At 42.4% G+C, this 20,864-nt stretch overlaps 1 protein-coding gene across 4 annotated transcripts in view; it reads left to right on the top strand.

Annotated features, from left to right (window-relative positions):
* Positions 1-389: 389 nt before the first annotated feature.
* Positions 390-20,864, top strand: part of LOC134927617 (collagen alpha-1(VI) chain-like) — a 37,240-nt gene continuing 16,765 nt past the window's right edge. The window contains exons 1-3 of one of the 4 annotated variants that reach the window (XM_063922352.1): positions 390-406; positions 9,351-9,402; positions 17,093-17,276. In XM_063922352.1, coding sequence (XP_063778422.1) covers positions 17,106-17,276 — 171 coding nt within the window. In that variant the 5' untranslated portion in view covers positions 390-406; positions 9,351-9,402; positions 17,093-17,105. Of the gene's footprint in view, positions 418-8,811; positions 8,905-9,350; positions 9,464-17,092; positions 17,277-20,864 lie in introns of those variants that run through there. The other 3 variants (XM_063922351.1, XM_063922350.1, XM_063922349.1) reach the window with 3 other exon arrangements.

Genomic DNA, 20,864 nt, shown 5'->3' with positions numbered 1-20,864 from the left:
TGGGTTACAAATAATTATATTAACCCCCATAGTTAAACCATTCTGGAAAGTAAGAATTATGAAATAAATAAAACCGATAAATACATTTTGTTTTAATGAAATGTTTGTTTTTTTAATTAGAAAAAAATATTTTTATAAGAGCAACTTATTTTCAAATACAAATTTATATGTATATATATATATTATTTTTTTACCGCATTTGCGTATTTTTATAGCAGTTTAAAGAACTGGATATTCTGTGTTTTGGTAAATGAATATTAAATATATTACTGTCTCTCAACAGAATGCCCATGTGGGCCAGTCATGTTGTTATTTGTTCTGGATAGTTCTGAAAGTGTGGGACTCAATAACTTCATTCTGCAGAAGGAATTTGTCCTCCGTGTGACCTCTAAAATTACCAAACAAGGTGGAAAAATGGTATACTTTACATTAATAAATATATAATAAATATATGTATGCATTAAGGAAATCAAAGCTAGCGATGAGAACTACAGTATGTCACATAAAATGGAGTTATTTTCTGTGTAATGGCATTTATAGCAACAAGATATATGGGCCCAGATTTATCATGCCTTGGAGAGTGACAAATAGCACTGTGATAAAGGTGGGTGGTATGGAGGGTCGACAAGAGTTAGGTCGACAGTGTCTAGGTTGACCACTATTGGTCGACAGTAAGTAGGTCGACATGGGTTATAGGTCGAAAGGGATACTAGGTCGACATGTACTAGGTCGACATGACGTAAGGTTGACATGAGTGTTTTCACTTTTTTTGGTGTCATTTTTATCGTAAAGTGACGGGGAACCCCAATTAGTGCACCATGTCCCCTCGCATGGCTCGCTTTGCTCACCATGCTTCGGGCAAGGTGCCTCACTCCGCTACCGCTGTGCTCGGCACAGGTTCCCAATTATAGTCGACGTGGATCGTAAAGTATGAAAAAGTTCAAACAATGAATTTTTTTTTAAAAACTACTGTCGACTTTTTGTCATGTCTACCTAGAACATGTCGACCTAGAGTCCCTGTCGACCTAGAAACCATGTCAAACTACTTGCTGTCGACCAAAGTCTCGTCGACCTAGAGACCGGATACCGTGATAAAGTACCAGCCAACTAGATCCTAACGGTCATTTTTCAAACACAGCCTGTGACGTGGAAGTTAGGAGCTGATTGATTGGTACTTTATCACCGTGCAATGTATTACTCTCCAAGGCTTGATAAATGGGGGCCATGATTTCTGTATTTCATAAATCTGATTTTCACTACAAACTACTCATTGGTTAGCTGTGTTTAAGATGGTTATTGTACAGCCTGGAATACAAGCATTATACATATAAAATTACTACAGATTCGTTTTGTACCACATCCAGGGGCGTAGCGAAGGTGGAACAAGCGAAGCTCGAGCTCCAGGCGCCGCTGGGGACAGAAGGCGCCGGCTCTCTGTAACAGTGCTGAGATCTCGGGGTATGAGATGACTGGAAGAGAGGGAAGGGGTGGCCACCACACTGCCTGCATGTTCCATGTCACTGATTGCAGCGCAGTGCAGTGCGGTGTGATGTTAGGGAAGAGGGGAGGTTTGGAGACTTGTCAGAAGAACCTTCATTCGGTGATATGAAACATACAGGCAGTGCAGTGGCCACCCCTTCCCTTTCCTCAGTGCTTTCCTTCTCCCCACAGAGTAGAGATGGCTATCGGTGGGTTATCCATTGATGGTACCATCGGTGGATAACCTCAATGGTGAAACAATCTGTAAGGGATCCGTCAATGGTTTTGCACATCGATGGTCACCATTACTTTAGTATTGAGCTAGCCACGGGCCAATCAGGGCCCAGGGGTGTGGCTTCATGGGTGTCAGGGGGCGGAGCTATGCTCCGAGTCCCTGACACCCTGGAGAAAAAAAAATGTAATAGCTCTTTATCATCGATGGTGGGAAACCATCTGGTTCTCCCCTATCGATGGTAAAAGTAGTTACCATCGGTCATAGACCATCGATTTTGAATCCTCAATGGTCAATGGCCATCTCTATCATGGAGGTCAATCACATAGAAGCTCCGCCCCTCCAGGCTAGAATGAGGAGCTGCTCTGCTGCTGCCCTCTTCTTGGTGAGAATTAATGTGTGTATACTGTGTGTGTATATGTGTGTTTATGTCTGTGTATACTGTATGTTTATGTATATATGTCTGTGTGTGTATATGTATGTATGTATATATGTGTTTGTGTGTGTAAATGTGAGTGTTTATGTGTAAATATGTGTATATGTTTGTGTGCATATTTGTGTGTTTATGTGTATACATGTATATGTCTGTGTGTATATATGTGTGTGTGTGTGTGCTTATGTATGTCTGTGTGTAGATATCTTTGTATACAGTATGTTTGAGTATATGTGTGTGTTTATGTATGTCTGTGTGTATATGTCTGTGTATCTGTATTTTTTTGTGTTTATGTGTGTATGTATATGTGCACATATCTGTGTATATGTGTGTTTATGTATGTCTGTGTGTATATGTGTGTGTTTTTGTATGTATGTATGTATGTATGTCTGTGTGTATGTGTATATCTGTGTGTGTATATGTGTGTGTTTATGTGTGTATGTTTATGTGCATATATCTGTGTATATGTGTGTTTATGTATGTATGTATGTATGTATGTATGTATGTGCCTAAATGTGTGTGAATCTATATATGTATTTATGTATGTGTGGTGGTTGTGGGTGGGGGCACCGTGACATGACCCTGCTCCAGGTGTCATGTCTCCACTCTATGCCTCTGACCACATCAAGGTGCCATCAATCTTGGAGCAGAAAAGAGCAATTATATTTATAATATTTCTTATCAAGAAATGATCATTACTATGTTTATAATTATATCAGTTTTAATTGTGCAAAATCAGGGTATTAAAACAGAAATATTTTGTGCCATGAGCCAAGTGGCAATATAATTTAAAACTATAATGAAAGAAACCCAGTTAGTTATCCTGCACAAGAAAGGGAATGATTTTCCAAATGATCAAAGGAAAAAAATGTTCTACAAAAATATCTTTAAAAAAATACATAAATAATGAATTTGTTAATTTAGATTTTATCTCTAACATACCTGTTTGATTTTTAGGTCTGCTACAGAAAAATCATGTTGTTTTAGTTACATACAGATTATATTCAGATAATTGGCTAAATGTAATAGGGTGCAATTTCAGAAAAATTTTTACAGCAAATTTGCACATTTTCCGAAAATCGAAAATGTAATAGCTTGCGATTTTGTTAAAAATTGCAAGCTCTGAACATATACCAAAAATCACAAGTGAAAGATCGCATCCAGATGTTTTCCCATTGAAAACAATGAAAATCGCAAAAGTAATAGGATGCGATTTTTTCACTTGCACGCAAAACCTTACCAAAAATCGCCAGAATAATAGACCAGGTTTAGACTGGCGATTTTTGGAGAAGCATGCACAGATCAGTGAGATCCGTGCATGCTTCTGTCTATAAAAGTAAAGAAAGTGTTAAAATATAAAAAAAATACAACGTGCAGGTCATACCCCCCATCCCCAACCAAAAGCATAACCAGCCCCGTTCCTGGATGCAAAAATACAGGGGGAAAATTGATTGGGGGTTCCCCGTATTTAAACAAACAGCACCGGGCTCTTGGACTGTTCCTGGTTCTAAAAATACGGGGGACAAAAGAAGTAGGGGACCCCGTATTTTTTAAACCAGCACCGGGCTCCACTAGCCAGGGAGGTGATGCTGCAGCCAGGGGACACTTTCATATAAGTCCCTGCGGCCAAAGCTTCACTCCCCTCAACTAGTCACCCCTGGCCGGTATTCCCTGGGGGAGTGTGGACCCCTTAAATCAAGGTGTGTCTCCCCTCTAAGCACCCAAGGGCCAGGGGTGAAGCCCGAGGGTGTCGCGCCCCCCCCCCCCCCCCCATCTCTGGGCAGTGGATGGGGGGCAGATAGCCAAAATTGTGTAAAACTAAAGAATATTGTCCTTTGTTGTGGAACTCCCTCGCTTGCTGGTACTTGGAGTAGTTTAAATACAGGGAGCCCCCAATCAATTTTTTCCCTGTATTTTTGCAACCAGGACCGGCTCAAAGAGCCCGAGGCTGGTTATGCTTTGGGGGGACCGGCCTTTCATTTTTTTTTAAATATTTTTAACACTTTCTTTACTTTTACAGACAGAAGCATGCACGGATCTCACTGATCTGTGCATGCTTCTGACTAAGTAATAAAAGCACGACCTAAAATCAGAATGTTTTTATTACTAAAAATCGTATGTTTCCTTTACTTAAAATCCGCAAATAATCGCGTGCGAATTCTGTTTTAACATTAAAATTTGTACCCTATTACATATGCGATGTTTAGTAAAAAATCGCAAATTACAAACATGCGATTTGAACATAATTATTGCAATGTACTCTCCATACTTGGATTTATTGTATAGGTTGTAACATCTAAACATAATAGGCTAGATGTAATAGGGTTTAGACACCTAAAAAATCGCACCCTATTACATCTAGCCTATTATGTTTAGATGTTACAACCTATACAATAAATCCAAGTGCGGAGAGTACATTGCAATAATTATGTTCATCACTGATTATAGAAGGACATCTAGTGGTGTTTGCTGATACTACTGCAGATCTATTTAAGACTCTACTCTTTGTAGAATATATATATATATATATATATATATATATATATATATATATATATATATATATATATATAATATTATTTGCATTAATTACGTTGTTCAAAATAATGGGGGTAATTCCAAGTTGATCGCAGCAGGAATTTAGTTGGAATTGGGCAAAACCATGTGCACTGCAGGGGAGGCAGATTTAACATGTGCAGAGAGAGTTAGATTTGTGTGGGTTATTTTATTTCTGTGCAGGGTAAATACTGGCTGCTTTATTTTTACACTGCAAATTAGATTGCAGATTGAACACACCCCACCCAAATCTAACTCTCTCTGCACATGTTAAATCTGCCTTCCCTGCAGTGCACATGGTTTTGCTCAATTGCTAACTAAATTCCTGCTGCGATCAACTTGGAATTACCCCCAATGTTCTGTCTTTGTCTAGTTTTTGTAATGCATTATAATCTAACCTACCTTACTATTGTATGCATTTAATAATGTATTGTAATTGGAAATGTGCGGTGGACACTTTTCGGATTTTGTGTTTTGGTTTTGGATCTGGATTGGTTTTGCCAAAACCACCCTTTCGGGTTTTGGTTTTGAATGATTTTTGGAAAAAAAACTTTGATCCTACGGTATTATTAACCTCAATAACATTCATTTACACTCATTTCCAGTCTATTCTGAACACCTCACACCTCACGACATTGTTTTTAGGTCAAAAGGATGCACCGAGGTAGCTGGATGACTAAGCTAAGTGACACAAGTGTGCAGCACAAGCACCTGGCCCATCTAGGGGTGGCACTGCAGTGGCAGTCAGGATGGCAGTTTTAAAAAATTGGCCCCAAAGAGCACACAATGCAAAGAAAAAAAAAGTGGTGCAACGAGGTAGCTGGATGAATAAGCTAAGTGACACAAGTGGGCGGCACAAACACTTGGCCCATCTAGGAGTGGCACGGCAGTGGCAGACAGGATGGCAGTTTTAAAAACTAGGCCCCAAAGAGCACATAATGCAAAGGGAAAAAAAGAGGTGCAAGATGGAATTGTCTTGGACCCTCCCAACCTTATGTTGTTTAAACAGGACATGCACAGTTTAATAAACCCATCATTTCAGCAACAGGTGGTCCCGCTAGAAAAAGCTTGCCAAGTTCTCCAAATCATAGCTAGCTACAAACATACCACCTCCATATTTGATGACTTTTCACATTATGAGAAGAGGCTAGAGGAAGAGGACAATGTCAAGAATGTGATTAAAAATTAGAGAGGCACATGCAATCAGGAACAACACACAGACTTTTACCTCCAGTCCTATATTGGTGTGGAACAGAGGGGACTTCAACCAAGCAAATATATAAATATTAATTACCACATTACTGGACAAACTGAAAAACTAGGGGCCGAAGCCTCTAAAATTGTACCCCCTTCTCCATTTTCAGGGATTAAGATGATCTCGGATTTAATGCTGGGATGCAAATAAACTAGTGTATACCACAGGATCAAGATTGGATATTTTCCCCTCCACGGAGTTTGGAGACTTATTTTGTGAAAATCTCGTGGGTTTCTTTTTTTTTCCATTGTTTTATTACATTTTTATTTACATATTTTGTGGCAGTTGCCTTATTTTTGTTTTTCACAGCTCCGAGTTACACGCATGTGAGCATATCTGTGTGTCCCAGTTACACGCATGTGAGCATACCTGTGTGTCTTCTTTATTTTATTCATATTTTATTTTTAAATAAAGCAGCCCCTTAGATGTTTTAGCAGCCCCTCCTGAGCCCCCACAGCAGCCCCGGATGGGGCAAGATGAGTTCAGGTGGGTTCGGTAAAGTACTAAGCACGACTGTGCAGTAAATTTTATTTATTATCGAGCCTCTGCCCTAGTGGAGTATACCACTCTACAGTCCAAACTCATTTCATACTATAAGTAGGACTGTGGGAGGAAGCAATACTAACCTCTGTGTCCACAGCATGCCTTAGCTTGGCAAGCCAGACATCTTCCTGGCTGTAAGCCACCATGAGACTCCATACTGGGCCTTATTCAGTTTGTGCCTCACAGGAGCTCCTGGCTCATCAAGTACTGCAGTGCAATGGAAAGCTGATGCAATGCAAGATCACTGAAACTCTGTTCTTCTAACACCGCAAGGTCTTGCGATAACCCTACACAGCCCTTAGGAAAAGATGAACCCTGTACAACAAATGCACATCTTCTAAATAAATAATCCCAAAATATGGAACATCAATAATAAATTAAAATTAAGGTTGACTAATTGGAGCCATTCATTTGAGTGAGTCCCTAACATGAAATAATTGAGAAGAACCTCTCTCTAATGCTCCGGCAGAAAATATTACTTTTACCTCTCTGGCAGTTGCGCTGGATTATGATTCAGTCTATTCTGAGACACACTGACTTTGGCCACAAATGTGGTCTCTCCCTACTTTATTTAAAAACACTTCAGCAATTTCCATTTGCACCTTTGCGGCTAGTTTTCACAAATCTGTTTGTGATGTTAAAGCTTGTTTCATATCTGCTCTAGGCTTTCATTTAAACCTAGGATCAAGTACAGCAGCACCCCTGGAATTATACGGCTGAACCCCTGGACTTATAGAGCATAGGCAGCACCCCTGGAGAATTACACAGCCAACAGGCAACAGCACCCCTGGACTTAAACGGCAGTGGGGCACCACCCCTGGACTGATAGGGCAGAGGGACAGCACCCCATATAGGGCAGAACCCCTGGAATGATGTGGCAAAGAAAAGACGTGCCACCCTTATGTTGTATAAACAGGACATGCACACTTTAACAAACCAATCATTTCATCGATAGGGTCTGCCACACAGCTGTGGCTGAAATGATTGGTTTGTTTGGGCCCCCACCAAAAAAGAAGCAATTAATCCCTCCTTGCACAAACTGGCTCTACAGTGGCAAGATGTTATCCTCATCCTCAGATTCCCCCCTCCCCCTTCAGTGTTTACATCCTCATCCTCACAGAGAAATACTATTCAAACAAACCACATCATTTAGGTGTCAGTGGACTGCTTATGCTTTTACCCAAAGTTTCTGAACTTGACAATGATTTATGATGAATGCACTGCAGATGACGTATAAGGGAGGATGTTCCTAGGTGGTTAATGTCCTTACCCCTACTTATTATGGATTGACAAAGGCAGCAGATGGCTTGACACCTGTTGTCCGGATTTGTGGAGAAATTATTCCACACCGAAGAGGTGGCTTTTATGGTATTTTGCCCAGGCATGACCATGGGCTTTTTCATCCCATGGGCAACAGCTGTCTCCACTGGTGCCTTATTCAAACAAACCACATCACCATCAGAATCCTCATCGTCAACTTCCTCCACAGCACCAGCTACACCCATATCCTCCCCATCCTGGTGTACTTGTACAGTGACATCCTCAATCTCGATATCAGCAACGGGACTGGCGGTGCTCCTCCCAGAACTTTTCCGGGGAGTGTGCAAATCGTGGTAGGAGCCTCCCCTTCCCATACAGTGTTGTGAAGGTCAGTCCTAGACATCGCAACTGCGGACAATGCCAGCACCCCTGTATTTTCACAACACCCCTGTAATTTTACAGCATACAAGACAAGGCCAGTGTACATTGATTTTCACTGTACCCCTGTATTTTTACATCATACAGGACCAGTGTATTTTTATTTTAACAGCACCCCTGAATTTTTACAGCATACAAGACAGGGCCAGTGTAATTAATTTTGCTGCACCCCTGAAGTTTTACAGCATACAGGGCCAGTGTAATTTTATTTTAACAGCAGCACCCCTATATTTTTACAGAATACATGGCCAATGTAATGTTATTTTAACAGCAGCACCCCTATATTTTTACAGCATACAGGAGCAGTGTGCTTTTAATTTTTAACAACTGCACCCCTGAATTTTTCCAGCATACAGGGCCAGTGTAATATTATTTTAACAGCAGCACCCCTATATTTTTACAGCATACAGGAGCAGTGTGCTTTTAATTTTTAACAACTGCACCCCTGAATTTTTACAGCATACATGGTCAGTGTAATGTTATTTTAACAGCAGCAACCCTATATGTTTACAGCATACAGGCGCAGTGTGCTTTTAATTTTTAACAAATGCACCCCTGAATTTTTACAGCAGTAATGTTGTTTTAACAGAAGCACCCCTATATTTTACAGCATTCAGGAGGACAGCTACACCCATGTACAGCTGTAGCACCCGTAACAGCACATGAAACACCAGTGACAGCCAGGACAGCAACCCTAACACAGCACAGGTACACCACAGTGACTGCAGCAGCATCCATACAGAGCACACACTAATCATAGTAACATAGTAACATAGTAATTTAGGTTGAAAAGAGGCAAAATGCCCATCGTGTTCAACCTGTATTATGTATTAAATTGAATTCTGTATTAATCCTACCTGATGCCACCACCCACAGAGAGACAGAGGTCTGTCTCCCTCACTCTCCAAGTCCGGGGTGAAAATGGCGGAGACACGCGGCTGTTTATATGGAATCCAACAGCGGGATGATGGTGTTTTGCCTTGTTCTGGTTTCTGAGTCTGGTGGGAAGTGTCGAGCTGGACTCGGTTCCAGACTGGGAATGGGATGTTCAGGTGGGTTCGGTTCTTTGTGAACCGAACCCGCTCATCTCTAATTGTAACAATGTACTTTTAATGTGCTATAATGTCTTTTTTTTGTGTTGTTTTTATTACTAGACTAATGAACTAGCTGGTACTCGTGTAGGAATCATTCAGTACAGCCATGAAGGTAAACAAGAGCTTCTTTCTACAGATGATCCCAACATTAAAACTCTGTCCCAGTTTAAGAGGTAATGTCTGTCATACGTGGTGTCTCCATAATATTGTAACAGTGGGGCAATATGAAACAGTATATATGGCTTTAAAATAGCAATTTTTGGCTCTAGCTTATATAAATGTCTATTCAGTATGGACAGTGTCAAACATAATTTAAAGACAATACAAATCAGAACTGTGGGCATAAATCAGACCTGATCGTAGATGTGCTAAATTTAGCACATCTACGATCGGTCACACAGATATGCGGGGGGACACCTAGCTAGTCCGCCCCGCATGTCAGGCCCTGCCCCACCGCACAAGTACAAAAGCATCACACAGCGGCGATGCTTTTGTACTTGAAGAGTAGCTCCCTACCACCGCAGCTCCTGCACGCTGGTAGGTAGATACTCGACGCTGTGAGGGTCGCAGTGGCTGCATGTGACATCACGCAGCCGCCACGGCCCACCCCCCGCATGATCTGGGCACGCCTGCGTTGCCCGAATCACACCCCTAAAATGGCAGCCACACGCCGCTGGCCCGCCCCCTCCCGCCCAGTGACCACCTCTGTCAATCAGGCAGAGGCGATTGCAGGGCTAAAACTGCATGCGCAGTTCAGACCTGATCGCCTGCTGTGCGAAAACGCACAGCACCGATCATGTCTGAATTAGGCCCTGTATGCAGCCCCCATCACCGCATCTCTCAAATTTTCAACTGTTGCTCTAAAACACCCATTGCAGGTTGCATCCTGGTATTATAACCCATCTCTAAGCACCTTCATCGTTAGTACCAAGTCAATGCAACTTTGTTTTCTTTCACCAGCAATACGACATTCGCCTTTTGCTAAATTATGGGTAGGCAATGTGTGGTACTCCAGCTGTTCTGGAACTACACATCCCAGCATTGCTGCATTAGTTTTATTGTTAATGTATGCTAAAACTGTGGCAGGGCATGCTGGGAAATGCAGTTCCACAGCAGCTGGAGTGCCACACGTTGCCTACCCCTGTGTTAGGGCATGCTAAAACTGTGGCAGGGAATGATGTGAAGGAGGTGTGCCACATATTTCTTATCCCTATGATAAATCATCTCTGCTTAAGCTGTTTTGCTCTATACACCTGATACTAATGTAAATGTATCATGTAATTCTGCTCCTTGCCTATGGATTTCACGCTTAAAGGGTCATTCGCCAGAGCCGCTGGTCTCACAGCCACGTCCAAAATCCAGAGCTGTTTGTTACAGTGGAGCGGGTGGTGACTTCCCATATTCAATATATCACAAATTTTCTATAATCTTTTAAATTACTCTGCATGTTAATGTTTTAGACCAGGGCAATATTTGTACCAGCTCTTTTTCCATCTTCTCAACTTTTCTACCTTAATCTTGTTTTGTGCTGTTTTGTCTCATCTTTATTAATGTGTTATTGTACAATTACAAAGCTATATTATAAAAAAAAAACCTCAAAACTTGAGAAATTGTTAAAATAATTTTTTTTAGAAATTGTTAAACATAACATTGCTTAGTATATTAATTGCTTATTTTGACTTAGAACTTGCCTGCATTTCCAAGTCATATCTATTTAATAATAATTTTATTTATATAGTGCTCTTTCTCCAAACAGAACTCAAGGCGCTTTACAGACATCAAAACAATAAACATAATACAGAAACTTAATACAGCAATACACAGGCCACACGGCATACTTGGCTACTTTTGAAAAAGTATTTCAGGGAGATTGTAAAAGTAACACCTATCAGCGCGGGCGCGTATTGCTACATCGGAGAGGCGTGTCATAAAAATTACTTACATCCAAATGTAAATGAGCCCCAAAGTTAGTAAGATCTACTTGTTGAAGAAAAGACTTTTATATTTTGCAGGATTTGTTTGTGTATTGTGTTTTACAAGAGATTCCATATACTGTAAGTGGCCACAAGAAACCTTTAAAACGCATGTAGCCATAAGGATCATTGTGCCTTATAACCAATATAGGGAAATGGCACTGATAACACCATTTTAATGTATATGTATCTATGAGATGTTTTTTTTTTCAGGAAGATTGAGGGACCATTCAGGGAGTGAGGGAGATTCCTACTATTTCAGGGAGTCTCCTGCAGAATGAGGGAGGGTAGGCAACTATGCCACACAGACATAAAAATGAAAACCTAGAATGCATTATGAGTAATCATAATGCAGGACTGGTGTAGGCATTTTGGGTAATAACTTCCAGGGGCTGTGTATTCCACCCTCACAGGGTACCAGGTGCGGCAGCCATCTTGGGTATACTGTGTGTATAGTCCACCCCTAGAAGAGATGACACAAAATGGGGGTGATTGCCGCATCTTAACGCTCAGAGTAGGGTACCAACAAAATTATCAGGTCCATGTATTTTCATCCCATCCACAAGCGTACCAGATGAGGCAGCCATGTTGGACGCACTACGGAGGTTACACTGGGAGGTAAGCCATACATGGGCCCAATGCATACATGGGAGAACGGGCACTAGTCTAGTTGTATGATATAACCTGTATGAACGATCCACGTGAGGGACATCCTGCCTGCAAAGGAATTTATTTATCTGTCTATTTATTTATAAACAGTTTCTTATATAGTGCAGCATATACCGTTGCACTTTACAATTAGAACAACAGTAATAGAACAAAACTGGGTAAAAACAGACAGACATAGAGGTAGGAAGGCCCTGCTCGCAAACTTACAATCTATAGGGAAATAGGCATAGATGCACAAGGATATCTATCTATCTATCTATCTATCTATCTATCTATCTATCTATGCATCTATTGATCTATTTATCTTTATAAAATGTAGGTTAAAATTAGCTTAGTCATATTAGCAGGTACAGCTTATAACTGGTAGTTCTATAACAAGCACTGACTTGTTTTTACCAAAACTGAGTGATATAACAAAGGGGGACATTTACTAAGCAGTGATAAGAACGGAGAAGTGAGCCAGTGGAGAAGTTGCCCCATCAACCAATCAGCAGCTCTGTATAATTTTATAGTATGCAAATTATAGATGTTACTTCAGTGCTGATTGGTTGCCATGGGCAGCTTCTCCACTGACTCACTTCTCCACTTTTATCACTGCTTAGTACAGAGGTTCTCAAACTCGGTCCTCAGGACCCCACACAGTGCATGTTTTGCAGGTAACCCAGCAGGTGCACAGGTGTATTAATTACTTACTGACACATTTTAAAAGGTCCACAGGTGGAGCTAATTATTTCACTTGCGATTCTGTGAGGAGACCTGCAAAACATGCACTGTGTGTGCTCCCGAGGACCGAGTTTGAGAACCTCTGGCTTAGTACATGTCCCCCAAAGGCTTTTATGATGTTACTCAGCAAATAAATAATCAGCCTACTGACATACTATAATAAAGTTCAACTTGCAAGCTTTTCACCTCTGATACCTATCTATCTATATATTTATCGATCCCTGTCCATCTAACATTATTTTCACTAGTGATGAGCGGGTTCGGTTTTACTCGGATCTCAAAACGGCATCTTATTGGCTCACGGATGTTACGTGTTTTGGATAGCCCAAAAAGTTCGGATTTGAGAACCGAGTAAAACCGAGTAAAACCGAACCCGCTCATCACTAATTTTCACATAACATTTAAGTAAAACAAAAAAAAAGCTTACCTTATGCTGTCAGATGTCATATCTCCAGACACAGATGATAACGGTCAGTACTATAATAATCAAAGACTTTTATTCCAAAGCTAAGCAACATCACAAAGGGTGTTTATGATGTCAGCCAGTCACATGATCAGCCTACTGAGGTGAAAACACAACCTGCCTGCATTTTACAAGTGCTATTTATCTACTATATGTGTCTGTCGATCTAACTTTCTAAAATTAGTCTAAAAAAAGGTTACAGCCTCTTACCATGTGAGAAATCGTATCAGCAGGAACTGTTCAGCTGACAACTGACAAATTTATGCCAGTGACTTTTTTATTTTTTTACCAAAGCTGAGTGACATCACAAAGGCTATTTATGATATTTAAAGAACATAAATGACTCGAAGCAATGTTATTTAAACTCAGTCCTGAGAGATATTAATAAGTAATTGCTGTTCCACAAGGTAATACCTGTACTGGATTACCAACAAATGAACTAAATAGAAAGGAGAAGCATACAGCAGTGCCGTAACTAGGCATTTTAGTGCTGTGTGCAAGAAACGACAGTGGCGCCCCCCATGTAAGATAGGGGCAGTGCGCGGCGCAGGCGCGTGAAAAATGTATAGGGGCGTGGCTTCGTGGGAAGGGGCGTGGCCACAAAATAATAGCAATTCATACTACGGTGCACAGTAGTCTACATTATTCAAATTACGCTGCACAATAGCGCCACTACACCAGGTAGAGCCCCTTTTATACATTACAGCAGACCGCGTCCCCCTTTTTACACATTACAGCAGACAGTCTCCCTTTTAACACATTGCGGCAGCCAGTCCCCATTTTTTACACATTGCGGCAGACAGCGTCCCCTTTTTTACACATTACAGCAGACAGTGTCCCCTTTTTTAACATTACGGCAGACAGCGTCCCCTTTTTACACATTACAGCAGACAGCGTCCCTGTTTTTACACATTACGGCAGACGGTGTCCCCCTTTTTACACATTGCGGCAGCCAGTCCCCCTTTTTACACATTACGGCAGCCAGTCCCCCTTTTTACACATTGCGGCAGCCAGTCCCCCTTTTTACACATTGTGGCAGCCAGTCCCCATTTTACACATTGCGGCAGCCAGTCCCCCTTTTTACACATTGCGGCAGCCAGGCCCCCTTTTTACACATTGCGGCAGCCAGGCCCCCTTTTTACACATTGCGGCAGCCAGTCCCCCTTTTTACACATTGCGGCAGCCAGTCCTCATTTTACACATTGCGGCAGCCAGTCCCCCTTTTTAGACATTGTGGCACAAGGCCCCCTTTTTACACATTGCGGCAGCCAGGCCCCCTTTTTACACATTATGGCAGATGGTGTCCCCCTGAGAGAGAAAGAGAGAGAGAGAGAGAAAGAGAGATACATACTTACCATCTCCCCGCTGGCAGTCAGGCTCCTTGTGCAGCTCCCTCGGTGCAGGCAGATGAGAAGGAGGAGGAGGGAGCCTGGGGACTGGAGCCGCAGCAGTGCTATGTCATTGGTAGTAAGCGCCGCTGCAGCATCCCCCTCTCCTTCCGTATTGGCTGCCTGGCGCTGCAGTGGATGCTGGGATGGAGGAACCGCATCCCAGCATCCACAGCAGCGCCGGGCAGCCAATACGGAAGGAGAGGGGGATGCTGCAGCGGCGCTTACTACCAATGAAATAGCGCTGCTGCGGCTCCCTGCTCCCCCTCCCTCCTCCTCCTCACCTGCCCGGCGCTGCAGACTTCTCCCTCCACAGTGCGGCGCACGGCACACAGCAGAGGCGGTATGTAATGAGTCAATTTGATTAATTACATGTCGCTGGCCGTGCGCCCTCAGGGCAACTGCGCTGTGTGCCAAGCCCACTTGGCACACACGTAGTTACGGCCCTGGCATACAGTATATAATACTTCACCACTAGGAGTGCAATTCATCATAAAAACATATATATATATATATATATATATATATATATATATATATATATATATATATATATATATATATATATATATATATATCAACCATGACATGCATAAAAGGTCACAATTCAAATGAATTCACAAATACTGTTCGTTAAAATACAATCATAATAAAATTGACCATATATAAGCATATATCAATTAATGGCCCTTTTTGAATACCACAGTGTAATCCGTTTTAGAAACACCCCAGAGCCATGATCCAGCCCAGTGATTTTAGCCATAGTTGCTGACATCCTGGTTGCTCTCTCAGGGAGAGAGCAGCCAGGTCGGCTCAGCAGGGGGGGTGGGACAGAGGTATGATGCGATGAGGGGGCATTACCGGCATTATACTGCAGGGGGCATGGCTATGATTGCGCAATTCATCGAAAATTGCGTGATCGACTGCCCGGACCGCCCAATTTACTCACTAAGTGGGTGGTCGCACAGGAGGGTACCTATAATATTAGGAAACTGTTCTTCTGGGGAGCCAGGAGGGCCACCTGATTTTCGGGAGCGTCCCGGCCATTCCGGGAGAGTAGGCAAGTTTAATTTAATTGCAGTCCGGCACATACACATATAGCTGGCTTAAGTTTTGTAGTGTATTAATCTCACCGCTTCCATAGTATTGCTGTTATCCACTGAGTATCAGAAACAATCTTTGTTAGTGGTCTTTCCATATATGGAACTGGATCAAAGCAACTGCTTATCACACTGGAAGAAAGAGCAAACACCCAGTTAGATGCTTAACAAGTGCTCCATTCCAGTCATATACTCATATCCCCAGCTGCAGTCTGCTTGCAAAAGATGTTTCTCTGTGTCCAGTCTCTCCTCTATCAGTGCCTCAAATCTGGTATCGTTGGTCACAATAGTAGTTGCCTATGCAGGACCTCCATTACCAATATTTTCTCTTGCAGTAATGGGGAGGTATAAAGGATGGCAGGTGGTAGTCAGGGTCATCAACAGGACACCCTAACAGTTTCCTGATGGAGAAACCAGTTAGGGTGTACTGTTGATGACCCTGACTACCACCTAACCTCCGGTTACTGTACTAATAACCAACTAATTAATTAATATACCTATGTGATAAAGCACAACCTGCAAATATTCCCACAAATATTAATTATCCCCAGAAATTAACATGGAGCGACCGTGGCACATATCTGTTGCAGTCTCTTTGTTTCTGACCACAAAGCAGCCCCTATAGGTCTCCATGGGGGCTGCTATTCTGTTCGATTTATTAAACTTCACATTCCTGACCTTTGCCCTGTCAACTAATGCCATCTGAAACAGGCATCAGCCTATAGTAGCCTATGGGCTACTGTAGCACACATTTTATGGAGAGGACTCCTCTGGATTCCTCTTTGTTTGCCCCTGGGTATGCAGTTGACATACCAACCATCGGGACACCACGATCGCAATACCAACGCAGTTATCCCGACAGGGGCACAATCCTGCCGCAGGAACACCAGTGAGGTAGGTGATTCTCCCTTCTGAGGGAGAATATAACCTGTGGTGAGCAAAGCGAGCCATGCCCGCAGTGTGGTGGGCACAGCAAGCCTGTAAGGGGCCTCTATACAATCGCCCCGCTGCCAGCATTCTGGCAGGCGGAATGCCGATGTCAGTATACTGACATCCGGCATTCCGTACGCCGGCGTTTAATACTGATCCCGGCCACCGATGACTCTGTGCATGCACAGTACGCGTGGAGGCCCAGAACCTGAAGGCAGAGAGATTGTGTAAGCTGTTACGCAACTAATCGCTGGCAACGATCTGTCTCCTGAAAGAGAAACATAGTAAACATGACAATTTACATGTTAACCTTGCAAATTTAGGCAAAAATTATTTAACACTTCCATATTAAAAATTTAGATTGTGATAAATAGGGCCCTAAATTATTATGGGGAATTTTAATCTGCTTGTAGAGACAGATACTTTTCCTTCTGTATGTCTTATTTCTCAACACAGATGTTTATTAAATAAAATGAATGTATGTTTTATGCTTGTTATGTAAAATGTTTTGTATTTAATTGCCCTTTACCAGTTTTAATTCTCTCTTTAATTTCAGTGCTGTGAAGAACATGCACTGGATGGCAGGGGGAACTTACACCGGTGAGGCACTAGAATTTGCCAAACAAGCTTTTGAGGAATCAATACTTACGCACAAAGTAGCAGTGGTACTGACCGATGGTAGATTTGACACTCGTGATCGCAAATCCTTGGCTTCGCTTTGTACAATACCAAATATGAACGTAAGTAATGACCCTGTTACCAGAAAAATCTCTGTATCATCATCGTCATAACAATTGTAAGAGTGCAGTTGAGTTTGCTGATGGTCCTTCAGCATTCTGTACATGAGATCAAAGGAAGCTGTGGCTTTGTCCACTAATGTGCCACCTGCCTAGTCTTCACATTGCCTACATTCATATCTTCTGCAGAGGCAGAACTCTGGGAGGCAATGGAGTCATCTGCCGCCGGGCTTCTGCTCTGAGGGGGGGCACCTCTCCGCCCATTCTGTGACACCATTGAATTAAGTTAATTGATGGCTGCCGCTGTATTTTCAGTGGCTGACTTCCTCACTGGTTCCTGCACCTTACAAGTCACACCCTCTTTATTATACCGAATATACACATTTTACAAGTGTCACACCCAGGATTAGAAACCACAACCTATTACACTGGAAGCAGACACCTTACTGATGAAGCTGTTTGCTCCTGTATAGGAAATATGAGAATTTTAACTATATGAAGATACTTCTCTGACAATTACACATAACTTCATATAGTTAGAATTCTCATGCTTCCTCTACAGGAGCAAATAACTCCATCAGTAAAGTGTCTGCTGTTAGTGTAACAGGTCATGGGTTCTAATCCTGGGTATGACTGCTAAGAAATATGTGATTTAAAATAAAAGACAAATGTATAAATACAGTATATACATTTTTTTCAGAACACCACACACACACACACACACACACACACACACACACACACACACACACACACACACACACACACACACACACACACACACACATACATACATATATTTATCTTATTATAGGAAATAGGGGGGCACCAATATTTATCTTGCCTCCGGGCAACTGGGACGAATTTACGCCACTGATCTTCTGCAATCTGATCACTGTTAAATACAGTGGATGCGCTTTATGGCAGAATAATAGAGAACCCCATTTATAAAGAAAGGCTAAAAATATAACTTTACATAGTTCCAACCTTTGAGGGCAAAGCTGGGTGCACAATAGATGATATATTGTATGATGTATTGTTTTGAGCCGAATCGAAACAACAAATCATCCACATTGTCGAGTATGTACATTCTATCGCACACTCCCGTGTGTCATTTGTCGCCTCTTCAGATCTGCTAAATGATGCCAGATATAGTGTTAGGTTGTTTGAAATCTTTCACGGTCTGTATGCATTATGTTATTTGGTCTGGAGCTCAATGAAAACGGGATGACTATCGTGTCTCTTGAATATTGTCTAGTGTGTACACAGCTTTAGTTTTAGGTACATTTTGTTATCTGGCTTATGAATATATGTGCATTGCATTTGAGTTGTACTGCATGCGTGAGCATATATTACATTGGTTACTAAAAGTGATTAAAACACTATTTTACAGATTTTTTATATGAACTTGTGAATACACATTTGTTCACCCAATGTTTATGAGACTGCAGACTAGGAACATGGGGCCTCCTGCCATAATGGCAGCCAGCCCTTGATTGGTCAGCTCAGGGCTGGAATCCCTATGGAAGTGGGGACTAGTGGCATCATGACAGGGGCGTGGGTCGCACCCGGGTATCACCCGCCGAGGGGTACTTTATCTCTGTCCACTTTATCTAAATTCAAGGCTTAGTAAATAGACCCCTTAGACTCTAAATCACGATGGATATAGCAGTCGTATTTCAATAGACTCAAAAAAAGATGCTGCAAATCCCCTCGCTGCGCTCGCCACAGGTTGTATTCCCACTCGGTTGGTGGGAATACCAGGCGGGTGACGGAATTCCTTTTGTCGGCAAAATGCTGGCATCGGTCTCCTGAAAGCCAGGATCCCGACAGCCAGTATATTGACTGCATCCCGTAAATATAACCCCTGGGGGCATATTAATCATAATAAAATTGTGAAATGAGAAACTTTCTTTTTCAATTCTCCTACTTTCATTTCACATTTTTTTCACAATTCACTATGCCTCCCTGCTATAGTGATCACTTCCAAAAAGCTGCTTCTTTTGCGGAGACAGCTTTTCAGACATGGGGCACTTTTCTCCTGCTGCTGCAGTCTTCTACGACTTGCAGCATGCACAGCTTGGAGACAGACTTTGAAAAGACCGAAGCCCCCCCCCCCCCCCCTTCACCACCACCAATTATGCCGGTATCTGTCCAGCCGAACCACCCTTCCACCCACCGCCGCAGAGTTGGAGCATCTTCCGGAACCTGTGCCCCCTTCCCCACCATCACCTGCTAAAATATGCAGCCCACCTCCACAGACACTGGTGTCTGTCTCCTGCCGCCTCTGTTGTCACGTCTCCCTTGCCTCCCCTCCCCTCCTCACAGGAGGACTGCTTGGAAGCCGGGGGAGAGCTACTACAGGTAAGAGGACACAGCCGGAAGGGGTCTTTTCAGATTCCATCTCAGCATGATGAATAGTTTCACTTTTAAACTCCAAAAAAAATTGTAAAAGCAAAAAAAAGGAAGTTTAGTCACAGGTTCTCAAGGCATCCCAATGGTCCAGGTTTTAGGTATATCTATGGTTCAGCAAAGATGGATAAATCAAATTGACTGCGATACTAATTAAGTTACCTGTGGCCAAGCATGGATATACTTAAAATCTGGATCATTGGGGTGCCTTAAGGACTGGGTTTGAGAAGGTGATCATGAATATGCCCCTTGGTGTCTAAAACATAATAACTGTAAAGTGTTGAAGAAAATGTTTGAGCATTAGAATTCTAAATAATCATTGAGAATGACATATTATAAGAGGGACATGAGTCTGGGGTGCACCTCTGGCCCCCCCCCCCCCCCCCCCAAAGTGAGAAGGATGTTGCAGCCCAGGTAAGTGTAGTTGTGGCGGTCCAAGGTCCATTTTACTAGTAAATCAGAAAAGTATTAAAGCATATTAATCATTAATAGTAAGATAGAAAATGGACACTACTGATCTTGGAAATTATTAATATAAAAGTTCCTAATTGCAGCATATATGCTATCAACCTATAGGGCTACCACATATGCACATTGGTGACAGTGGATTCTGGACCCCTGGAGCCCGGCCAAAAGGGGGCAAGGCCTTGCCAAAAGGGGGTCATCATTGTGGAAGGGGGGGGGCTGCCCCACTGTGGGGGGAGGGGCTACCCCAAGGCTCTCCCTGCACTGTGTAAAGATGCTGTGTACATCGATCAGCAGTAACCCCCCCCCCCCCCCCCCCAAAAAAAAAAAAAAAAGCCCGTAGGACACTGTGGCCCAGTGGAACAGTTTGGAGGTATGCATAGAGAGAGAGAAAGAAAGGATAACTTAGGTTGTACAAAGTGTGATGCAGTAGAAAATAGGTGCCCAAGATGACTTTTGGTAGCCCTGCCTAGAATAAATCTTCCTCTCTTGTACATAGTTGGAGCAAATGTTCATCTCTTGTGCCCACAAAGTGCACAGCTTCTTCCTTCCTGTTGTGTGCACTTAGCATAAATATAGTTTTCTTATTCCTGTTGTACAGAACTTATGTCACTCCAGGTAGTTCCCTTTTTGTGTCACTCCAGATCTCCCTCCAATATTACTCCAGCTTTTCTTTTGCATTACTCCAGCTCTTCCCTGGTGTCTCTCCAGCTC

The sequence above is a fragment of the Pseudophryne corroboree genome, chromosome 5 (assembly GCF_028390025.1).
Source record: "Pseudophryne corroboree isolate aPseCor3 chromosome 5, aPseCor3.hap2, whole genome shotgun sequence".
Taxonomy (NCBI): domain Eukaryota; kingdom Metazoa; phylum Chordata; class Amphibia; order Anura; family Myobatrachidae; genus Pseudophryne; species Pseudophryne corroboree.
The sequence above is the reverse complement of the archived record's forward strand: the minus strand, read 5'-3'. Positions and strand labels throughout refer to the sequence as shown.